At 46.4% G+C, this 22,381-nt stretch overlaps 1 protein-coding gene across 1 annotated transcript in view; it reads left to right on the forward strand.

The window, feature by feature from the left end:
- Positions 1-14,286: 14,286 nt before the first annotated feature.
- Positions 14,287-22,381, forward strand: part of LOC119449398 (pleiotropic regulator 1-like) — a 28,970-nt gene continuing 20,875 nt past the window's right edge. The window contains exons 1-6 of the mRNA XM_049666745.1: positions 14,287-14,428; positions 14,581-14,691; positions 14,826-14,961; positions 16,700-16,836; positions 17,975-18,073; positions 21,949-22,041. Of these exons, the coding sequence (XP_049522702.1) occupies positions 14,423-14,428; positions 14,581-14,691; positions 14,826-14,961; positions 16,700-16,836; positions 17,975-18,073; positions 21,949-22,041 (582 nt within the window). The 5' untranslated portion in view covers positions 14,287-14,422. The remainder of the gene's footprint in view (positions 14,429-14,580; positions 14,692-14,825; positions 14,962-16,699; positions 16,837-17,974; positions 18,074-21,948; positions 22,042-22,381) is intronic.

A 22,381-nucleotide genomic window follows, 5' to 3' on the forward strand; every position in this document is an offset into this window, starting at 1 on the left:
TTTCACGGGGAGCGAACGCACGGCGGAGAGCAAACGCGACTCCCCAGTGGAAGGGGAGCGGTGGGCGAGGAGGGCATCGAGGCACCCTAGACCAGCGTTACTAGATCTAGTAACGTTGCCCTAGACTGCCTGTGCGTGCCCGCTCCCCCACTGCGGCTCATGCGCCCAGCCATGCCGGCCTCTGCCGCCTGTGCCGCGGACTCTCTCTGGGCTCTCGCCCGCCTCTCCCCTAACAGTCGACAACGGCGTTTAGCCGTTCCGTCACGTAGCCAGCGTTTTGACAGCGGTTGTGTGCAGTCGCACAAACAGCGCGCATAACTGTTGTCGACGGCGGCGGCGTTTTGCCCGCGTTCGCACCGAATGTGCGCGGCGTTGGTGACGTGTTTATGAAGAACGTGCCAACCTTTGCCGTACACCCCATGGCGTTGTACCGTAGCGACCATAAGGCCATGGTCCCTGTGGCCACTAAATAAATGAAAACCACAGGATCATATATATTTGTCATTCTTTAATAGTTCAAATGACCAATTACACCACCACATCTTAATAGACATAATTGGAAATACATAATTCCCCCCATAGTACAGTTTCGCTGGTATTCCATCTCCACCCCAGTGGAAGGGCTGACAGTTTTTTTTTTCTTTCTTTCTTTCTTTCTTTCTTTTTTTTTTCTTTTGACGTTAACATGTAGCTCCTAAGTCAAGGTTTTATGCAAATCCCACAGCTATTCGGACTATTCAGTTGGAAATTATTCGACACTAATTACCATTTGATTCGACTTCTTTTCAGGCATTTAAAAGAATGATATCTGCACATGCCTACTATATAGAGTTCAGGGTTATCGGGTTTTACTTCCACCCAAAAATTCGATTTCATTGTTTATATACATTTCATGAACTTTCACCACATTTTCTCGGTGCATAATTTTTCGCGTCCACCCTACCGTTTTTCTTAAGGAAAATATTGTTCACTAATTTTTTTATATCTAAAACGTGCTGTCCTGCTCTTCAACACCGTATCTGTATTCAATACGGAGGATAACAAAGCTTTCGAAAAGCATTCTGAGAAGGCGCACAGCGCTGCACGGTAATGTGACTATGCATGAATGTTAAGCGAGAGTACATTTTGTATTCGAGAACAAATGGAATGCGACCTCATGTATAACCGCCTAAGACCCCTTGTACAATACATTGCACATTGCCTTCTACATTTTTTTAATAAATTCACTCGGAAGTGATTAGACAAAATATTCATTGTTGGTACGAAGCACTGTGCATTCGCAACTGTAAAGAAGTGCTTTACTCATATTCTTGTCATCCACTTTCAAGGAATTTGACACTCAATTGATCTAGACCTCTGTGTCGTCCCAGACGGCCGAAAGTATAACCTTGAGGTGTGTTTCGCAGTCACTGAGACTGCGTGAAAATACCGGACGCGCCAGCGACGTGGCAATGTACTACACGTACGTACGTATAGTTCCATCTTTATCTCTGTGTTTAAGCAATGAAATACGGTTTTTACCATAGCCAACAGGAGGAGATGAGAAAATGTTCACCTACATGTACATATAGTTCTTGGCATCTAACCATGATATCTAAGTTTAAAGAATTGTTTTTCAAGTTCATAACATAACAGTAGACAATAAAAAGAACATTGAAGAGCGATTATATCACATAGTTGTGTTCGAATCTCAGGAGGATAATGTAATGTGTGCACGAAACTTTAGCGAATAATAAAGAAGAAATCAGCAGATACGATCTCGTGCTACCATCCGTGAACTTGCCCAGTTCACCCAACGCAGTGGCTGCAGAGCGAAGTCTGTAAGGACCCAGGCCACGGCGGCCGTGCCCAGGCCATGCAGGCTCGCAGCTGGTCGCCCCGCCGTCTTCATAACTGCATAAAATTAAATTCACTAACTCTTTGCATTTAAAACTTAATTCCCGGTTAAAAACTTCGGCGTCATTTTTTTTTACCGGAAATGTTGATACCTATATTTATAGCGAACCTGACTTTCACGTGACAGTTCATTATTACATCATGATGCCCACAATGTATGGGAACGTAACATATACACAAAGGAAACCATCTGATTTTTGCGCACTTTTGCGCAGTATGCGAGCTGCTGAGATTAGCGAAGCTCCTGAGAAATCAATTGGGTGCGTGCTTTGTAACCTGCTATAGTGCTTTGCGGCCCATTTACAGCGACTGTGCAGTTGTTCAATGGGTGACTACCCCCTCTACCATTCTTGCGTGTTCCTCCACGACTCCCTCAAGTCATACAGATGGCTGTTGTCTTAACAACCGATGATGGGGGCAGTGGTGGAGTTTAACCTTTTTTAGCGTACTCCGCCTCACCACAGGGCCTCGCCTCGTGATGTTGTCCTCAAGGTGCTGCCGCGCCTTGTTGAGTGCGCGGAGCTTTTTCTCTCCTTCATGCATGCTCGAGCTTTGTCTGCTGGTGGACCCATCTCGAGCAACCAGGCATTTTCTCCCTCTTCTTTGCCTACAGCGAGGTTGCACGCCCAGCGACCTCGACCCCTGCTAGTTATATGCTGTGCACTTGCGGCGAATGGTCTTTGATGCGGCAACGAGCTTGGTGTTGGGAAAAGCTTTTCATCTACGCGTATACGCTCAGATAGAATGCGCCGAGTTCGATCGCTTCCGTGAATTTTGTATAGTGTGCACTAACTCGCAATCGCGGAGTTTCGAAATTAGTTTCAAAAGCAGGCACTAATCCTTCTGCAGGAGGTAAGTCCGAGAGGTTAATTTTATAAAGAGGATTAAGCAGCAAATTATAGACTGACCGCAGAACACACAACATCGATTTACACGACGTTAACTTATGTTACACTGCAATGAAAGGACATTTATTTTGCTAAACAGTAGTGATCTTTAGGAGCGGCGCAGTACTTATGATGAAGTACTTATGATGAAGATCCACGCCGTATTTTACTGATGCATAACGCATGTATTCACGGTAAGTGGTCGTGTTTGTGAATACTGGAAGAAACGCATGTCTCTGCATTTCTAAGTCTTCATCGTCTACTTTTGTCTGAACAAACAGCGACCGAACGAACTCCCATGCAATTACAGCAAATTTCGCCAAAGTATTCAAGCAAGTCAACAAAGAAGCCGCCGCAGGAAATAAACGCTTGCAGTTTGTGACCCAGAGGTGTGTAGGGTAAGCATCTTCTGGGACAGTGGCATACTTCCAAGCGGAACTGGCCAATGGCCAACGATTGAAAAACGTCGGGAATCGGTTGGTTGCCGATTTTTCCTACCAGCCATATGTCAGCAATAGGCGGGCCATGTTTGGTGGCCAACTACGTTGGTACAAATATGTAAGGGTCAAATAATGCAGCAAGACAATTTTTTTCAATGTCCTAATAGTGCGGTCGGTAGCGAAGTTGGAATAACGCTGTGTGGCGATATACGCGGCCCATTTATTAGGGAGTTTTAGTATAGCGGAAAACCGCAAACGCAAGGATTTAGCGTTAGCGTTGCGTGCTGCAAACTGCGCACGCGCAGAACGTAAACGTAGCCGGAACTCTTACGTACGTACGCTATTTCCTGAATATAGCGTTCAACGCTAAGGCACGCAAGGGATTCCGTACGTAGGACAAGATGGCGGCGCCTGTTGAAGCGAGAGCCGTCCACTTCGGATCTATCGAGTCGTCGGCCTGCACTGTTCGGCTCATTCGTTCCCCACTAATGCTCGTGTTTGCTTTAGATTTGTGTGATGATGCTTCGACAGCAGCGTAAAGGTGACAAATGGACGTTGTTTTCGATATACGTTCTCGATTAGCGGCGGAGTAGGGTTAACGAGAGGGTTCGCTCTTGTTTGCTGTATCCGCCTCGAGATGACGCCCAAGTGTATTTGCGTTAGCGTTAGCGTTTTGCTCCGTTCCGCTATTCTAAAACAGTACCTTGTACCGCGCAGTGCAGCCTTTCTTTGCGTTAGCGTTGCGTGGCACGTTAACGCTAACGTAAGCGTTTTCCGCTATACTAAAACTCCCTATTGCGGTCACCGCAGCGCATGATAATGAGGGGAAATTGCAGTTTTCGTCCGACGAAAATATGTTTTATGAAATAGTCAAGTTACAAACGTACGCTATACCAGCAACGCAGCGTGGGCACGATATTTGGTGTTATTATTTTAAACCGACCTCAACACCTTTGATTCATCACCACCGGGGAACTGCGGCGGTGCAAAAAAGGTTCGTATTGGCAGACAACTTTGTTTGCACCGCGCACCTTTAAAATAAATCTAACGTTTGAAGAAATGTCGGATACAGTACGGATAGGCGCTTCTTGCGCCAGAGATAATGGCGCGACACGTAGTGAGTGAGTGAAATAACTTTATTTGGGTCCAGAGAAGACGCAGGGGAGACCCCGTGTCACCCGGCTAGTCTCACGTTGGGACCACCAAGCCGAGCTTGACGGCCCGATCGCGGGCACTCTGGACGGCAGTGCTGCAAATGCAAAACCAGGTGCACAAAGATATAACTTCCAGACATGACGGAAGTTGTATATGCAAGCTATTATACAGAGAAAAGAAGGCAACGCATAAGAAAAAAAGCAAAAGGATAGAAAGTAATAGAACAGAAGACAGGGACATGTTCCAGGCGCAAGAAAATTTTGAAAGCGCGGAGACAAAAGGACGACCGGAAAGGTAGAACGCAGGTCTTGAACTGCATTAGCCTTTGAAAGAAATTACAGCTAATCACATGGCTACAGAAAATGGTGTAGACGTTTTACAGCGAGCAGTCTGTGCACCGCGCACCAGGGGACGCCACAGGCGCGCCGCCATTGAGCGCCTTCTGAATCGGGAGCAAGGATGGCATCAGCCGTCGTTCCAGCCGCTACGTTCCGCCGAGTGGCCGGGGATAACGTAGTACTATTTATTTAAAATGTGAAAGAGCACAAAAAAGACGTGCTCTACTCTGAAGTGCAGGAACTGCGACAGAGACTCGAAGGTGTGGGATGAGACTGTGTGCCAGCTTTATCCGCTTTGCACAAGGAGTGCCCGTGTTTACGACAGTTCGTATGCACACCTTCCCGCAAGGCGAGCGTAACAAGCTCCACCGTCAGCACTGGATAGCCAAATGACGCGGCAATGATTTCCAGGCTAACACTACCTGCAGCAACAACACAGTGTTACCGCTACCATTGGCACGAAATATCACAAAATGTTGAGTTTCGATAAGCATGCAAATCAGCGCGACGTCCTCCTCACGCAAATGCGACTGACACTCGAGCAACTTCACACAGACGTGAAGTCAAACGTGGAACAATAGGCAGCTAGCCGCCGCAAGTTTTCCTTCATCGCCGGGACTCAAACAGCAGGCGAGCGATCGCTCGTCCATTTTCCACGCGTACGCAAAAACATTTTAATTGGCGCCGTAAGTAATCATAAAACCATTCGCAACTAGTCCGATCAGCGCTGGAGACAAGAATGACGCGGTCGAAACCAACCACCGAGGTCGGAGCAGGTCACAAATAGGCATTTTCTGCACGCGCACACACGCCCATTCCTGAACGAAGTTGTTGCATATTGTACATGTATATATAGTTTACGACAACAGGCGCACGTCCGTAACAGCCTTACAAATCTGCCGCTGTAAAGTCTAGAATATAGGTAAAAGCAAACATAGGCTGCTACATTCATCGCCTTCAGTCGGTAAGCTTGCACACAATAAGATTGTAATGCAGACGAAGCGGATAAATGAAAGGCGTAGACTGTTTTATTACGGTGGCTAGTTTTATCGAGGGTGTCGCCATATTGCAATAACGGCGTTGTCTATCATCCGGCGCCATGCTGGTATGTGGGATCGTGCAGGAGGATGCATGGCGAACGTGCCGTTGACGACGAGTGGCAAGTTTTCGCGTTTTCCTGAGAGGTCTCAACAAGTTCTTGCGATTGGGAAACTTCTTAGCGCGTCGTTACTAAGCTTTGAGCTTGCATATAGCTGCAACATCGAACGGGTACGAGCCTAGAGGCGCTGCCCAACTCTGCCCGCGATCGAAATAGGAGGCGAGTCAAGTCTGAACATTGTCGATACGTAACATACGTGTAACGTGCAATTATTGTATGTCTTAAACTCTATTAAGGTATCACTCACGTGACAACCATCAGAGGTGTCTCCGTGTGACATAAGGCCGAATGCCGCACCAGCGTGTATTCTTATCAGGTAACTAGCGAAGCTTCAAGGAAACATGTTTTGCTAGCTTTCGTGCTCCTAACATTTTCGCGGTACGATTTTCTAAGCATTGTTCACCTGGCGCCTGGGCATCAAGCTTTATACAAAATAAAGTATTGTAATATAACTCGAACGGAAGAAGGTTACCATGGAATACCCGATAAACGACCTGGCCACAGTGGCCGCGAACATGCCGCGATCAACCAGACGCAAGCAACGCGTCGAGAGAATATGTGCACTCTTAGGTCTCGAGTGGTGCATGACCCGCCGAGGTGGCTCAGTCAGCTAAGGCGTTGCGCTGCTGAGCACGAGGTCGCGGGATCGAATCCCGGCCCCGGCGGTCGCATTTCGATGGAGGCGACATGCAAAAACGCCCGTGTGCTTGCGTTGTAGTGCACGTTAAAGAACCCCAGGTGGTCAAAATTTATGCGGAGCCCTCCACTACGGCGTGCCTCATAATCAGAACTGGTTTTGGCACGTAAAACTCCAGAAAGAACAAGAACGAGTGGTGCATGCGCAAGGGAACCTCGCCGACTCGAGAGAGCCAAAAAACTAACTGCACTTTGAAACAGCAACTATATCTTCTGAAGTAATAACAGCGCGCGATGCGCGGCATCGGTCATACAGCTTGCTGGCGAGATTCGGAAGCACGGAAGAGCCCCTGTGAACTAGGGGCGGCCGGCACATGGTAGGCATGGCTTTGGCTACAGAACGAAAAAGAACAAACCTTCATTTTCGCTGTCGACACGTACTGTTTTCATAATACATCCCCGGTCAACTACCAGCAGGACGTTTGTCACCAAGCATGATAATCTTAGACCATATGTGAACAGAATAACGTTATTGTGCGTGCACGAAGAAATAGTTGACTTCATCCATTTGCCATAGTTGACTGACTCGAATACGCACCTTTCGTTCATATCCCAGTTAGATCATGGGTGCCGAGTTCGTCGCCATGCGCTCACTGGGAACAAAAATCTTCCGAACACGCACGTGACGAAGCTGACGGCGTTAAGTCCTTTCTGTTCATGCTAGCAATCCAAAGCGGGCACTTTACTCTCTGCAACCGCAGCTGCGGAGTCTACGGAGTCGCCGCGGCTGAACATGCACTTCACGTTCGCTTCCGAAAGTAATATTTGCAGCCGAATACAGCACAGTGTTAGGGCGCATTCGCACTTGCGACTAGACGACGTCCCGCGATCGATTGCGACTGGCGACCAGAAAGCTACTCAAGACGAACCATGTTCACAATGACAAATGCGACCGACGAGTCGCTAAACCGAAATGTCTCACGATATGCCGTTCACGTCTGCTTGCAATGTCATCGCCGCGTAAAATAAGCGTCAGCGTATACGGACGTCCTGGTCCTTCGTATCTGATTGGTTCAGCTGTTCTGCGACTGCGGTCGCGCGACTGAAAAATCGAGCAGCGAGCAACTGGAACGAAACGGTCGCCTTTAGAGAAAAGCGACCATTTGCGACTATTGCGACTGGTCTCTTTGCGACTAACTTGGTCGCGCGACCTCACCTAGTTGCAAGTGTGAATGGGCCCTTAGCTTGTTGACCTTGAGTCATCTGACGTCGTAGCAATCGCAAACGGGACACGTTAGAATCGCACTCATTCGCAAGCATTGACACCGCTACCGTTCCAAGCTGCCGCTGGGAGAAACGGCGATCCGCACGTATACAATACGAAGAGGAGAGCGGCGCGGCGCGCTCTTTCTAGGCTACCTTCCTCCTCGACGATAAAACGCTCTATACTTACAGTCGGAATAATACTTGTCCAGAGTGGTCTTTCGGCCGATTTGGCCACAATTTCTCGCAAAAGAAGAAAGCAGGTAACACACACGCTGACACCACATTGAGATCGCGCATGGTCAGGTCGCATGCCAGGAGTTATACCTGCATAACAACTGCATGAGACTATGAAGAGCAGTAATGCTAAAGGGTTAATAAATGTTCAACTGCACTGTATATATATTTCAACTGAATAAAAAATTCACCGGCGAATACAATACTCACTAGTTCAAAATTTGAGCGCAGCTCTATATGTGTTTTCATTTCGCTGGCGCCGACAATCTGTCTTGTGCGGCACGTTCCAAACTGAGCGAAGTGTGGCGCGACTGCCTCGCTAATCGGGAGGTCGCGAGAGGCAGCGAGTGACTGACGCGTGGGCGCGATTCACAACAGCCGCCGCAGACAGACCTCTGCTCATGCAGCGCTTTGGTGAACAGACAACGCCTAGAGTTCCCCGATGTTCGCGCCTATGCTAACGGAGTGGTGGTGAGGGAGCGCATCGAGGCCCCCTAACGACGCGCGCTACTCTGGCGCCATCATCGCCATAGTCCGTCTTGCGCGGCACTACGCTTTTCCTCTCACGCTTTCACCATACCCTCCTCCTCCGCTTTCTTCCTCGCGCTCTCTTCGCTCCGCGTTCGTTCTCGTCTTTCGCTGTGCTCGTTCGCTCGGTTACAAGGTACGACGCCGACGCTCGCTGCAGGAACGGGCGCCTATGATCTGCGCTCTAATTCATTCATTCATTCATTCATTCATTCGTGCATTCATTCATAGCGCTATAGGACAAACATATGTGCAACCTAGCAGCTACCCTGTGAGGTAGCAACTGCGGATGCTCCAGTCGAGCCCGGCCGTGTCTCCACACGGCTCTGACCTTTATGCGCTGTCCATTCGCCGCTCAGTTTCCGTTGAAGCGATAGACCGCACGATTCTTCGCCCGCTGCAGCGGCCGCGCCAGCGTTTTGACAGTCGCTTTCTGCGGTTATTCAGTGTGATCTATTCATGTTTGCTTGTGCGCGATGACACCACGCTTGTCAAATCAGTTAGAAAGCGAATGTGTCCAAGTTTATGCCGCCGATAAAACTACTCTACTAACCCTACTCCGAATAGCTCTCTACCAATTTGCTATCGCAATTGATGCTTCGCCTTTCGAGCGAAACTGCGACATTTTTACTTCATTTCTTCACAAGCACACGCACACGCGAGGGGGGGACGGTCCCATGTCTTCGATATACATGTATAGAGTCTGCTTCAACTACCGATATTATCGATCACGTGACCTAGAGGAAAGCGGAAGCTTGCTCCCCCCCCCCCCCTGGTCGGGCCGGTGAACCCCCTCCCCCCTCTGCGAAAAAAATTTCTGGCTACGCCCCTGTTCCTAACTATTGTCTGCCGTGGAAGTGGAAGAAGAAATGGCTTTTATACTTCTACCTACTTGTTTTCTTGAAATGGACAATGAAGAAACGGAAGCCGCGGACACCTCGGAAACGGCGGTGGTGGGTTCGCCTGGCTTTTTGCAAAAGCGCGAGAAGTTGGGTCACGCCAAGGCTTCGTTGCCGCACCTCCGGTCGTGCGACGTTGAATACTATCGCGAGTATTGCTGACAGTACGTTTTAGTGCCACTCTTGTCGTAAAGCAAGGGCTGGTTCTTGATCGCGTCGATCAGCATTACAGCCTATACTTTTGGTTCCATGTTCAATTTTACGACCGGTTGTTTACATGCTAGTGTAGCTTCCAGTGAAGCAGAACGACTTTCCGCCGCGTTTCCGCTTCGCCATGGCGAAAAAATCGGTCCGAGACCGATCTGGCTCGCAGCCTGTTTTTCTGCCTGTTTTGCCGCCTAGGCGGGCGGATTTTTGCAATATTTTGCCGCTTCCGACAGCTTCGAGACCAAGTGTGAACGTAGCTAGCTAAGATCCTGCGCGAGCGCGGCCTAACCGGCACCTGAAGGGAAACGGCGGAAATGTATACCGGATATTTCGACCACCTGGGGTCTTTAACGTGCACTTATAAATCTAAGTAAACGGGCCTCGAGCGTTTTCGCCATCATCTAAAATGCGGCTGCCGCATTTGTTGCTTCATTTGTTGCGCATTTGTTGCTTCAGAATGCGGCCGCCACATTCTCGCCCAAAACTTCACAGAGTGTCAAAGCCTTGACAAACACCGTGACAGTTTTTTTCCATATGCAGACATGATTCGCTGTAAATTACCAACCCCCACGAAAGTTTGAAAAACTATGGTGGCCGCTTCTAGTGCAGCACGTCAAGAACGTGCTGGGCCAGGAGGCATGAGCCTACCAGGAGGCCCGGACTTGGGCTTTATTTCCTTAGGGCTAATAAATGTTATTTCTCTCTATATATACCAACCCAAACGGAAGCGCCCAGGAATGAAATTGTGATAGTAGCACCGGTTTCATGAATTATGTCAGCGCGAAGCGACGAGAACAAATAGTGGGTAAGTTGGGGGGGGGGGGGGGCGAAGTTGAACCCCCCCCCGCCCCTCTGGCTACGCCCCTGTGCCCTTCACACTTCTCAGTACTGTTGCATACAACTAAGTCATGCATTTCACACATATCCAGCATCATGTTGCCTGTTGAGTCTGTGTACCCGTCCATGTCTTCTATGTGTGCTTTCATATCTCCTAGTATAATAATCTCGCACCCTCCTCCTAGCTCATTAATGTCACTTGATATGCATTCCAGCATTTTTTTTTTTTTTTTTTTTTCCTCTTTGGCATTTGCTCCTGTCCACAGGTATACAAAAGGAGTGTCTGCTGCGTTCTACTGACCGCAGCGCCAATTTTGCGCCATGACGCGGGGAGAAGCGGTGATACGGTGGCTAGATGGATAGGTGTGCCGACCGAGCGTAGTTCACCACTTCTCCGCATCATGACGCAAAATTGGCGCTGCGGACAGTAGAACGGTTCAGCGGCGCGCAACGGCGGCTGCGCTGTGTAGACGAGCTGCGTGTCTGATAGTATCGCTTGCCTCTGATTGTATCTTTGAAGTGCGCGTTATAATACATGGCTTGCACGTGACGTCACGTCCGCCCGCGCCGCTGCGTCCGCGCCATGCCGGAGCACCGCGCGCGCCGCCTTCGCATCTGATCGCTTGCGCTTATGCGGTCTCACTGTGTTTTCTAAGCGGATTTCACCGCTCCTCGCGAGAAATGCCACCCGTTTACAGTATGCCTGCGTTTAACGAGGTATTTTACGCAGGACTGATCGGTTCAGCGCGTGCACGATATCAAGAAAAAGTGAAACTGTGCGACGATGTGGACCCGTACACGTTGCGACTGAGTGCGGATACGACGACGGACGTTAGCGCTTTCCCCGAGGTCTCGCACGGATGCATTGTAAACTGCCTAGTTTTCTCTTCAAGCTTCGCGACACTGGAGGAAATGAAGGCTTATAAATCGCTTGAATCCCACAACTACTTCACAAGCGGTTGGGTGAAAACACTGTCGGCGAAGCGGCTGCAAGGAGAAAAAGGTGCTCCTACTAGGAGATGTAGGCTGCAGCCCCCGTTTTCCATGCCGCATTTTGTTTATAACATTCAGAGGCATTCCCTGCTTAGTCAGTGGTGCGTTCAGGAGAAACGCAAGATTGGAGCTTGGTGCAGAGAAGAAACGAACTGATACTGTCCATTTAACAATCACGCAAAAGCGGAGTTTATGTGCTAGGGTCTGAAAATATTCAAACAGGATATGCAGCTTGCGCGAGTGTTTTGTGGCTGGGAGAATGATGTGCGTACTTTCCATGCTTTATTTGGATCGATATTTCTGCATTGTTTACATGTATGTTTTGATTTCAACAGTTTTCAACGGGCTGTCTATGTATGTGCGGTCGTCGTCACCGTCGTCGTAGCGGTTTTCGGGTGGCGTTGCGCCGACTCCAAAAGCTCTTGCCGGTGCAGCGGTCACCGCGTCGACCTCGGGAGTCGTTCGTTTAAACCATCGCCTTGCAGCACGCTCGTAGCTCGCAGTGCCTTCATTATTTGCTTTGTAGCCTAGCAAAAGCGTTGGCGCCCAGTCCGAGTTCGTTTCTTCACAGAGCAATTGGACGGTCTTCCTACAAATGCAAACAAATGTGATTCTAGTGCAGCGTTAAGTGCGCATTATGTAATATTGCGCAGGCTTAGCTGTTACGGTGGGCGCCGCACACTCGAATGTTTGGGAGATCGCCCTTGAGATCAGCACGCTTGATACGCGCAAGCCACAGGCTGCGCCGCTTCGAGCTAAGTGCTTTCGTTCGTTCGTCTTGCCATTCCACAACCTTCGGAAGCCGAAAAAGGTTCGTGTTTGCCGACTCCTTCCTCGAGCTGCTTTTATTACTGCGGTTGCAACACCCAACAACTGCGCAAATAGCCATTGCAAAACAGTGCCATTCGCATACGACTAACAGCGTGGTGCCATATGGTGGTGCTCCGGGTGCTCCGGTATGGCGGAAACCTAACCCAGCATTGGCGGAAGTGACGTCAGTGCAAGCCATGTATACCGTTCTGAGCAGTGTAGGCCAAGCCAGAATGAGGAACTTGTTGTTGTCGTCTAGTCAGAAAAAACGAAATGCTGCAGTAAATTTTCTAGCTTGGCAATCGGTCACATTTATTGATATAAACGCGGCTCTCCAGCCCATTGCATTAAAGACGTAAATGCATTTTTTCCATGCATAAAACAATACTGCAATGGTTTTATACGGTATGTGGAACCGTGTTTGCATGATATTCAGCGAGTTCTAATGTTTCAATTTCGAGAAATCCAGCGATTGGTTTTATTGCTGCGTCAGTTACGGTATCTAAATTGGTGCGAGAAGAATTGTGTTGGTAAGTGCATATGGTTCACTGTTTCATTGTAATAAAATAGAGTAATACGTCTTGGGCTAAATTCGTGAATATATTTAAAATACAAGAAACGCTCTCGTAACTTGAGTCAGCAAACACACCAACATAAATAGCCTAGCGCCAGCAAGGCCGCAACGTTGGTCCACCACATCATAACATTATTCACAGCACACGCCTCCACTTCAGGTGATTCTTCTCCCTGTTGCTTTCGCGCGCCATGTTATTGCCCTTGACAAGAAAGTAAACGCGTATAATTGAATAGAACTTCACAACATCGTTTGTGAGCTCTTTCTTGTGCCGCTTACAGCCGATCAAATTCGGGGGATTCAGCTGCAGAAAGGATGCAAAGTCGGCGATACACTGTTCCTTCGTAACTCATTTAAACTGAAGCACAGCTTGAAGGTGTCTTCGAGCGATGCTACCAGTTTTTTTAGGGCTTCAGAAGGGAGCAACAGCCCTGACCTACTCATTCTGTTGAATTTAGTAATGTCCCTGAGCAATCGGAGCACTTGGTTCTTTGCAGGAACTTCCTTGCTATCATAGCCTGCTATATAGAATATCAGCCTAGAATCACTTTTCTTTTCCCTATATCAGCGCAGCGGTGCTCGATGTCGCAGGCGCTGAGCACCTCATGTGCGGCTTGAAAATTTCCAACGTCGAGGAGCTCATGGACGTACGCTTTTCGGTGTACCGCTTGCTCATTAACGTCGCCGATACAATCTAGCCACCGTACCGATACTGAGCAAGCTACTGAGCAGCTCGGGGTGAACATTTCCGCTGTCAGACAGCGGAACAATTCCGCTGTCTTTGTCACAAATTTAGAGCCCGACTTGCAGTTCGGAGCGAAGCAGTAGGTCTCCTTGGTGGTCTTGATTGGTGGAGCAACGCCGCCGCTAATCTCGCCGGTCATTTTCCCGACCTGGAACATTCCACATCGCTTAGGAACTTACAAACAGTACGGGAGATGCGGAGCTCTTCACCTTTGAAACTGACACGAACAGACGACATACAACTATTCCAATACGGGCTTTATTTTTATTATTATTATTTTTTTTTTTTTTTGCCAGTCCGCCAGCCCCCTGTAGCAGACGACGCGCGCTGTGGAACCGTTCTACTGACCGCAGCGCCAATTTTGCGTCATGACGCGGAGAAGTGGTGAACTACGTTCCACAGGCGCCGGTCGGCACACCTACCCCACAGAACACCCATACAAACCCATAGCCACCGTAGCGGTGAACTACGCTCCAGACGCTCCGGTCGGCACACCCACGACCTACAGTTCCAGCAGTGCCAGGACCTACAGTTCCAGTAGGTCGTGGCACGGCCGCTGAATAAAATTAAAAAAAAAAAGACCTTTATTTTTATCCAGCGGCCGTGGTCGTGGGCACACCTACCCATCTAGCCACCGTAATAATGGCATCTGGCAACTATGTTGCAACCTAATCCAGTACAATCCAACGACATAGTCACAATGCTATAACATTTTATAAATAGGAGCGTGTACGGCTTGTATACCGTGCGTATACATTTTAATACCCAAACCAAACATCAGTGGTGAACGAATATCGTTGTAATAATTGTTCTTAAGTATGGAGGTAAGAGGCGTCCCGGGCAATGTCTTCGTATTGCGACTTATCTTGCTTCTTTTTAGTTCACAATGTTCAAAGCTCCGTTTTCGCACGGCTTTTCCATCGAAGTGTGCACGGTTGTTTATATGTGTGCATGTCTGTTTCTTTTGCTCTTGCAGGACGTTCAAAAGCACTCTGTCCATACTCTCGTGTTCCGGTCTCTGAAACGCACGCACGACATGTTCCTATCTGACCAAGCGAACCCTCCACCGCAAGATGATACATGGCAAGTGGTCATACTGAAACACTAACGCGAAGCTCTAGTCTTATGTTGTGACGTAATATTTATGAAATTGCGCACGTACCTCATCTCGGCCAACCAGAAGTTGGCGCAAATGAACTTTGCCCTATTTATTTCAGTGAGAAACTCAAAATGACTGTCAAGACGAAAGACGAGTACGGCCTTGTGATGCACCTTGTGAAGTCGAACCCACAAACGTACAGACATACCGCAGAAGGGCACCGCACAGGAGCGTCTTACCACGACGAAGTGTCAAAAAGTGAGTCCTTCAACTTTCGCAATATTAAACGATGTGCATGTATTTGCAGCTAAATGCTTCTGTTCAATTAACGTACTGCATTTCAAGTTATGCGCTGCATTGCTCCTACTCTATATTTTAAACAGCAATGCGGATTTGACTAACATATTGAACGGGGGATTATGCCTGATTTCCCGGTATGGGTTCTTCCTGTAGGCATTGCCTACACCACGGGAAGCCCTTCGCGTCACTTTGATGCCTATTTATAAAGGCGCTGCAGTCTTAAGTCAACCACGTCAACACTGATTGAATCCAATTGAAATGCGTGCTAGCCTTCTTTTTTTTTTTTCGCTACTGTTTAGTTGACGATATCCACGTCGTACAGATGGTCTGAATAACACACGTGTTTCGAAATTTAGTGTCAGTGCTGCATTACTGTGCACTGCTGAATAATTGTGCCACTCAATACAAAAATATGATAAAAATTTGAGGGCAGCAGCAATGTCACATGGTATCCGAAAATTATATTTCTGTACGTTTTCCCTGATCCTGCAAGATAATATGGGTAACACTCACAATGTATTGCCAGGAATTGGGAAAACAGCATATTTCTGTTTAATTACTTGTCAGTGATCTTTCTGCATCATGATTGATGTTGGTTGACATACTTGCTTTCGGTAGACACCTTGGAGAACCTCGGCATTCTTTTTTTTTTTTTAACAGCGAAGCTGTTTAAGCCAGCCGTAATTTGTGTTGCGTATCAAGAAACTACCAAGAAAGGAAATAAACTTTCTGGCCGAGGCGGGATTCGAACCTGCATACTCCCAGTCCCAGGGCAAGCGTCGTAACCACTAGGCTATACAGCCACACTCCCAGAGCATGCATTTATGCGAACCATATGATTGCGTTCGAGCACAGTCTTCTTCGTCCACAGCTGGCGCATTCGTATGCTTGTGCTCTGCGAGGTGAAGAGGTTTTGCGTACTATGAGAGAGAGAGAGAGAGACGCGTTCACACAGCAGGTCTCCTGGAACGCAGTGTCGGTATTGCAAGCTGCGCTATGCAACGCACAGTGACGACCGTAAGTCCAAGACGCGCGAAAATAAACTATCATCATCATGAGTAATAAGATGAAAAGTTCGCACGCACTCCGGAAAATGCTGGGCTATGATTGCCCAGCTTCGGGTTTTTTTTTTTTTTTTTTTTTTTTTTTTTTTTTTTTTTTTTAATAGCTTGTGGGCCCTCAGTTTACTGAGAACATTTGATGTATGTGCAATTTGGCTGGGCCAGGGGTGAATTCTCTCTTGTTAGCATGCACTAGTGCAGACTGCAGCTCTGAATAATGGATATGCCAATTTCAGCAACTGCACTTCGCCACAGCTCTAATATGACCTAACAGAGATATTGGACCTAGGACTTGAATTGAAAGTAAGAATACACATAGCTGGCACCCTACATTCCTTGCTGCCTCCAAGTTTAGAATGTGTTTCTTAGCTTCAGAAGTGAGGTCAGTCATCTTGATTCAAGTAACTGAAATGTTTGACAAAGCCTGTTCAAAGGATTTTATATACCCCCTATTCTCTGTGGCATCTGCAGCTGTCAAGGAAATTTAAGCTTATTTACTCATCCTGTGTCCCATAAGCTTTGGCACCAATGGTATATACATTCTTCTGCTAATTTGTGATGCTACCATAATCCACTGGTAGCAATGCTTGCTGATTAAATGTCTACAATAAAAATGGCATGTTTCTGTCCTTTAGATAAAGAAATGAAGCTGCAAGAGTTGACATATTCAGGTATGGACATAATGCCAATGCCTGTGTATGATGATGATGCACCACCACCAGGTGTTGATGACTATGCAGTGATGAAAGCTGCACCACCTCCAACATCACAGGTACCCTTCTGATATTTTCACTTGAAGTCTTAGGCAGCAATGAGCTTGATTCACGGTGTGGAATAAATTATATTGTCATGTTGCAGTGATGGTGAAAAATCACAATGGCTAAACTGTCAGTCACAAATCTAGCTCTTTATTGGGTGAACTTGTGCCCGAAGAACAACAGTCAAAGCACAATGATTGCAGCGAGCACAGTTGTCTATCGTCAAAATCTGATCTACAGCGAAAGTGTCTGCTATTTATACGTGATTCGCTGTACATTCCAGCATGATCACTGGTGCTCACATAGATTCTATAATGTACAACACTATTCACTTCACGCATGCAAATAGATCAGACAAGCTTTTTTCATTCTAGAATCAGCGTCGACATTCAAGAAAGTTTCGGTACATGAAGGCACATTCTGTGCCAAGCGATAATGTAACAGTGGTTATGCTAGAATAGTCACCGAAAAAAATTTGCAATGTAGCATTTCAATATGTTCAAGAATTGACACTGTGTGTGAGAACTGGCAGCTTTGGGGTGAATTCTGTAGGCTATACGACAATCTTTAATTTGTATCCAGTGCAGATTGATTCATTGTGCAAAAGTTACAAGCTTAAGTAGCAGATTTCAGGATTTGGTTTTGTATTACAAAGCTTATTTTCAGTTAGTTGGTTTCACCAACACTTGTATAGATAGCAATAGGGCTGAGCCAACTTTAATATGTATTAATTAGGTGTTGTGCTCTGTCATGGCAGCAAAATTTTTTAATGAAAGTGTCGCCCATAAGTATATATAGGCTTTGTTGGCTGGCAGCTTTGCTATAAGTAGTTAAGTGGAACCTCGTTGATACGATTCTGGCGTAATACATTTTTCGGGATAAATTTTTCTTTTTCCCCGATAATTCGATTTACTTGGATAATATGTTGGATGATATGATTTTTGGATGGTACCCTTTATTTTCCGGTTCCCGTGAAGATCGTATCAATGAGATTCCACTGTATTTTGATGGAACTTTGTTAATTTGGGAATATATGACGCGAATGGGTTGCCCTGTAGTTAAGAATCTTGTTTTTGCTTCATTATGATGTGTGGGCAATTGCTAGTGTGATTTACTAGTCCTTTTATTTATGCTCCTCCCACATCCTTCTAGGCTGTTGTGCTTGCAGGACAACAACAATTGTCACAAGTTCAACGAAAACCAGTGACCATACCAAAGCCTCAGTGGCATCCACCATGGAAGCTATACAGGGTAGCGTATATGCTTTTCATTTTTGGGAAGGCTTTGACAGTAGGCATGTTATGTTACTGTTCATGATCCCTTGTTTGGGCACTGTAGCCAAAATGAAATTCTGGTGAGAGGATCGCAGTGCATATGCACCCTGCGTTTTATTACTGAAGTCAATGAAGCAGTTCTTGTTGGTGGACCTGTTGCTGATCACTCCAAGTACAGAGGCATGAGGGTGAGTTTGGAAATGTGAAAGCATGTGCATTTTATTCAGGTGCTATCAGCAGTTAAGGGGAGTTCTGAGGCTGCTATTCTATGCCTAGTTATGAGTTCAGTAGTCCAAAAGAAAAAAATAACACGGGTGCTTGCAATGAAAGTATATAGTAGTAAAGTAAAACCTAAGCACCTAATAGTGTGGACGTGTGACTTTGTAAACTCCTGAGAAGGCCTTTGTTGATGTTATGCAATTCTCTTGAACTTCAGTTTGAAATGGATTCAGGCTAACCCAATGTATAAACTCTGTACAGTGCCCTCTTTAACTTGACTTTCATCATGCTAAAATATATATTTGAGGTTTCTACTGCTTGCAACTATATAAACATTGTGCTAGCTACATTGGGCAAACCTTGTTGTGGTTTTCGTAACTTAAATCGCCTTATTAGACGAATGCAGAGGACCTAGTTCCTCTCCAAGCTACAGTAGTTCTTTGTCGCTAGCAAGTGTGTGAGTAGGTGTGCTGTAATTATTACTAAGATGGAAAGTTTGCCAAGCTCGTTTCTGCAGAAATTAACTATTTTATACAGCCATTGTGACGATGCAGTCATTAGATGAAATGTTACTTTTAACACAATGTACCCATGGAGGAAAGCAGATCCAACCAATGGTAAAACGTTTAGTGAGTTTGCTTTTTCAGTCAGCTAGTTCATAGAAATTATTTGAAAGGTTACTCATTTTAGACAAGACACTTCATAATGAGAGTGCACTTAATAATTAGCAGAGCATTGCTTTGAAGTTGCAACACACTTGTAGAACAGATGTGTGCTCGCATGCAGCTCGTTTTTCACTGTGCTGTTTTGGCAGGTAAGTGGCTTCAGCCGGCACTGAAATTGACAAACCAACAGAAATTTGTTGGTCTTAGAATGTGGCGGGGACAATAAAATGTTGTGTTTAAGGTGAGTGGTGGCTGTGAACAAAGCTTTTACACTATGGGTGTGTGAATATCAAATGGTAGATTTCGAATCAATTATGTAAGCAAATAAAAAAAAGCCAATAATTGAATTGAATATTAGAAATTTTTCTTGAACTTAAATGCTTACACTTTTTGGGCAAGAAAACACAGTGCTGCACGTGCTCAGGAGTCTCCTTGCATTGCATTACAAGAATGTAGCAAGCTATCAGTAACTTAGGTGCATAGAAATCCAAGATATATAGTATGGTCTACTGTTATTAAAGAGAACACTAAATTAGTACTCAAGCACTGATTACAGCTCAGTTCTAGCTTATGATGGTCTGGAAAATACTTTTTTTTAAATAGAATTTTTGTTGAACAGTATCAAGTGCTTTTTTTTCCTCGGAAACTAATGAGTTAGTGACGTTCTGTTGTATTGAATATCGATGGGATTCTATGTTTGATGGTGGATCTCTCTTTTGTGGCCATATTTTATCGTATAAAACGTTTTTCTTTCCAACCCTTCGCCACTATACAGAAGATCTTGCCTAATTTTACGGCAGGTGAGTTATCGTAAGGCCAGTCTGTGAGACAGACGAAATACCACGCATAGCCAGTGTCAGTGGTAAGAGCAGGCGCCGTCTGCACAGTTTCATTGTCAGGTTCAGCGTGTGATTTGCCACCTATAAATGATACTGAAACCTAAAGGGTCAGGGCAAGTTAGGCGCGACGTTCCGCTTTGTTGCCGTTTCCTCTGTCCGCGTCGCGTTATCATTTTGGTCAGTCCTGTCGACACGGTGCCATTGTGTGAATTGCGGTGTTCAGGTGCTGTGTGTGCGATCCTACATCGGGCCGACATTGGGGAGTGCCCACAGAGGCAGTCGGCTACCGCGTCAGCCGGGGCGACCCTTCCACGCCGTGCTTGGCACTCCATTTGCGCTGAAAACAAACAAAACTTGGGCGGCATCGAGCACGAGGTTCAATGCAGCGCACGTGACATGTGGCACTGTGCGCATCTCCGTATCGAATATATCGAAAAATCGAATAGTAGATATTCGGTTCGCTAATCTAATTATCTGAAAGTACGCAATTCGATTCGAGTATTCGTACACCCGTACCTTTTACCTTGTTAGCCGAGGCACTAAGGTAGACTGCAGTAACTCGGCTTTTACATGAGGAACACTCTCACAAACTTCCATGCAGATTTCTCTAGAACTTGCATGTTTATTGAATCTGTAAACAATAAAGATGTTGTCATGTTCTTAGTAATGAGCATCTGCCTGTCACTATTTTTTGTACTGTCAGAGGACTTCTCTGATATCATTATAGCAGCTTTGAAAACAGCTATGCATTTTATCATTTTATACTTGTGCTTTTCACCCTCCTGACCTTCTTTCATCAAAGGAAAGTTCAAAGCGGGTGTTATAATGTCTATTATGAACAGTACAAAGCTGCATGTACCGTGTGGAAGTTGTATTTGCTTTAAGTATAAACCGCATTCACGCGATCTTGCGCGCGACAGCGACAAGCGACGCGATGGAGATGGCTGTCGCAGTCGCTCGTCGCCTACAAGTCGCACCGCATGCGAGCGACAACTTCGAGCGACGTCTCCCCGGTGTTGCCGGTATGTGGGCAGCAAATACTCGCCGAAACTGGCGTGACGCTTGCTTTATTAATTTAAGTTGATGTGTTTTAGTGTAAAGAGCAGCATAAATATTTCTAAAGGTCTTGCACTACGTTATTATCCTTGCACGTATCAAAATCTAGTCGTTTGCTCGTTCCGAGCGACAATCGGTAGTACTTGACTGATGTATATACAGTTCCGGCTTCGCGCTATTGGCTAGTCGCTCATAGCACTTCCGGGCGACGAGCGACGAATTCTAGATTTCTAGAACTGAGCGATTGAGCGAAAAGACCAAGCGATCTGTTCGCGCGACGGCCCGTTTCGTCGCTCGAAGCCATCGCTCATCGCCGTCGCGCACAAAATCGCGTGAATGCGGTTTGGGCTTTATCCTTATTCATCGGATAAGGATTGTTCTGCACCTCTATCTTTATCTTTTGTAAATTCATATAAATTAGCTTTTGCAGTGTCATAGAAGCAATGCTGCTGCAATTTCTTTTGTTTATGTTATGTCATGCCGTGATTTGTGTTAACGTTGAGCGACCTTGTGTTAGGATCTGCCATAGTTGACGTTACCTTTTTTTTTTTTTTTAGTTTGTCTGTAGTTATATACATAATGCTATTGCTTCTTGAAGTTGGCTATTTGCACCATCAAACGTTTAACTAAAATGGGCGGTAGCACATTGGCTGTGGCATTCTACTGCTGATCTAGACTAGATGGTGGGTTTAATTCTGGTTGTGACAGCCACATTGTGATGGTGGCGGAAGGCAAATACACTCGTGTAACGTGCTTTGGGTGCACGTTAAAGAAGTACAGGTGGTCAGGAACCCCTCACTGCTGTGTCTCTTATAGCCCACTGTTTGGTTTTGGGACAAAAAAGGATGATTTACTGGTTAGGTTGGTATTCCATTCTTGAGGCAGGCAGTGCGAGAAATATATAACACGACAGAAAGAACAGAGAAGACACTGTACTTTTTCTGTATCATGTTTCTGTTGACTTATTCTTTTCATGCTGCTTGGCTCAAGTAGGCTGTCAATTGTATTCGGGGCAAGACCTAGTCTCGACCTAAGCATTCATGTCTTTGGTTGTCCTGCATGATTTCTTGCAGGTGATCAGTGGGCACACTGGCTGGGTTCGCTGCCTTGCAGTGGAGCCTGGAAACCAGTGGTTTTGCACAGGATCAAATGACAGGATTATTAAGGTGAGAGCACAGTTCATGGTACTAGTACTAGAATTTGGGAAAGATGGTGTCCCTGGATAGGAAGGAATGGTCAGGTTGCTGCATTGCTTCTCAGTGTGTACAGTATTTGGCTGAGTTCTTGGACATGGCTGAATTTGAAATCCTTTAGGACACTGCCATGGGACCAACAGAGCCGCTATGAAAATATATTGGGAACTTTGGACACCTCCATAGTTTGGTCCAGGGGCGTGATCAGAGATTGTTGTTTGGAATGCGCGTTCAGTTTCGCCTCGCGTTTGGCCTAAACCACGCCAACATCGTCAGTCGTGGGGCACAGCTACGTTTTTGGTGATGTCAAAAT

This window comes from Dermacentor silvarum, chromosome 4 (assembly GCF_013339745.2).
Source record: "Dermacentor silvarum isolate Dsil-2018 chromosome 4, BIME_Dsil_1.4, whole genome shotgun sequence".
NCBI lineage: Eukaryota > Metazoa > Arthropoda > Arachnida > Ixodida > Ixodidae > Dermacentor > Dermacentor silvarum.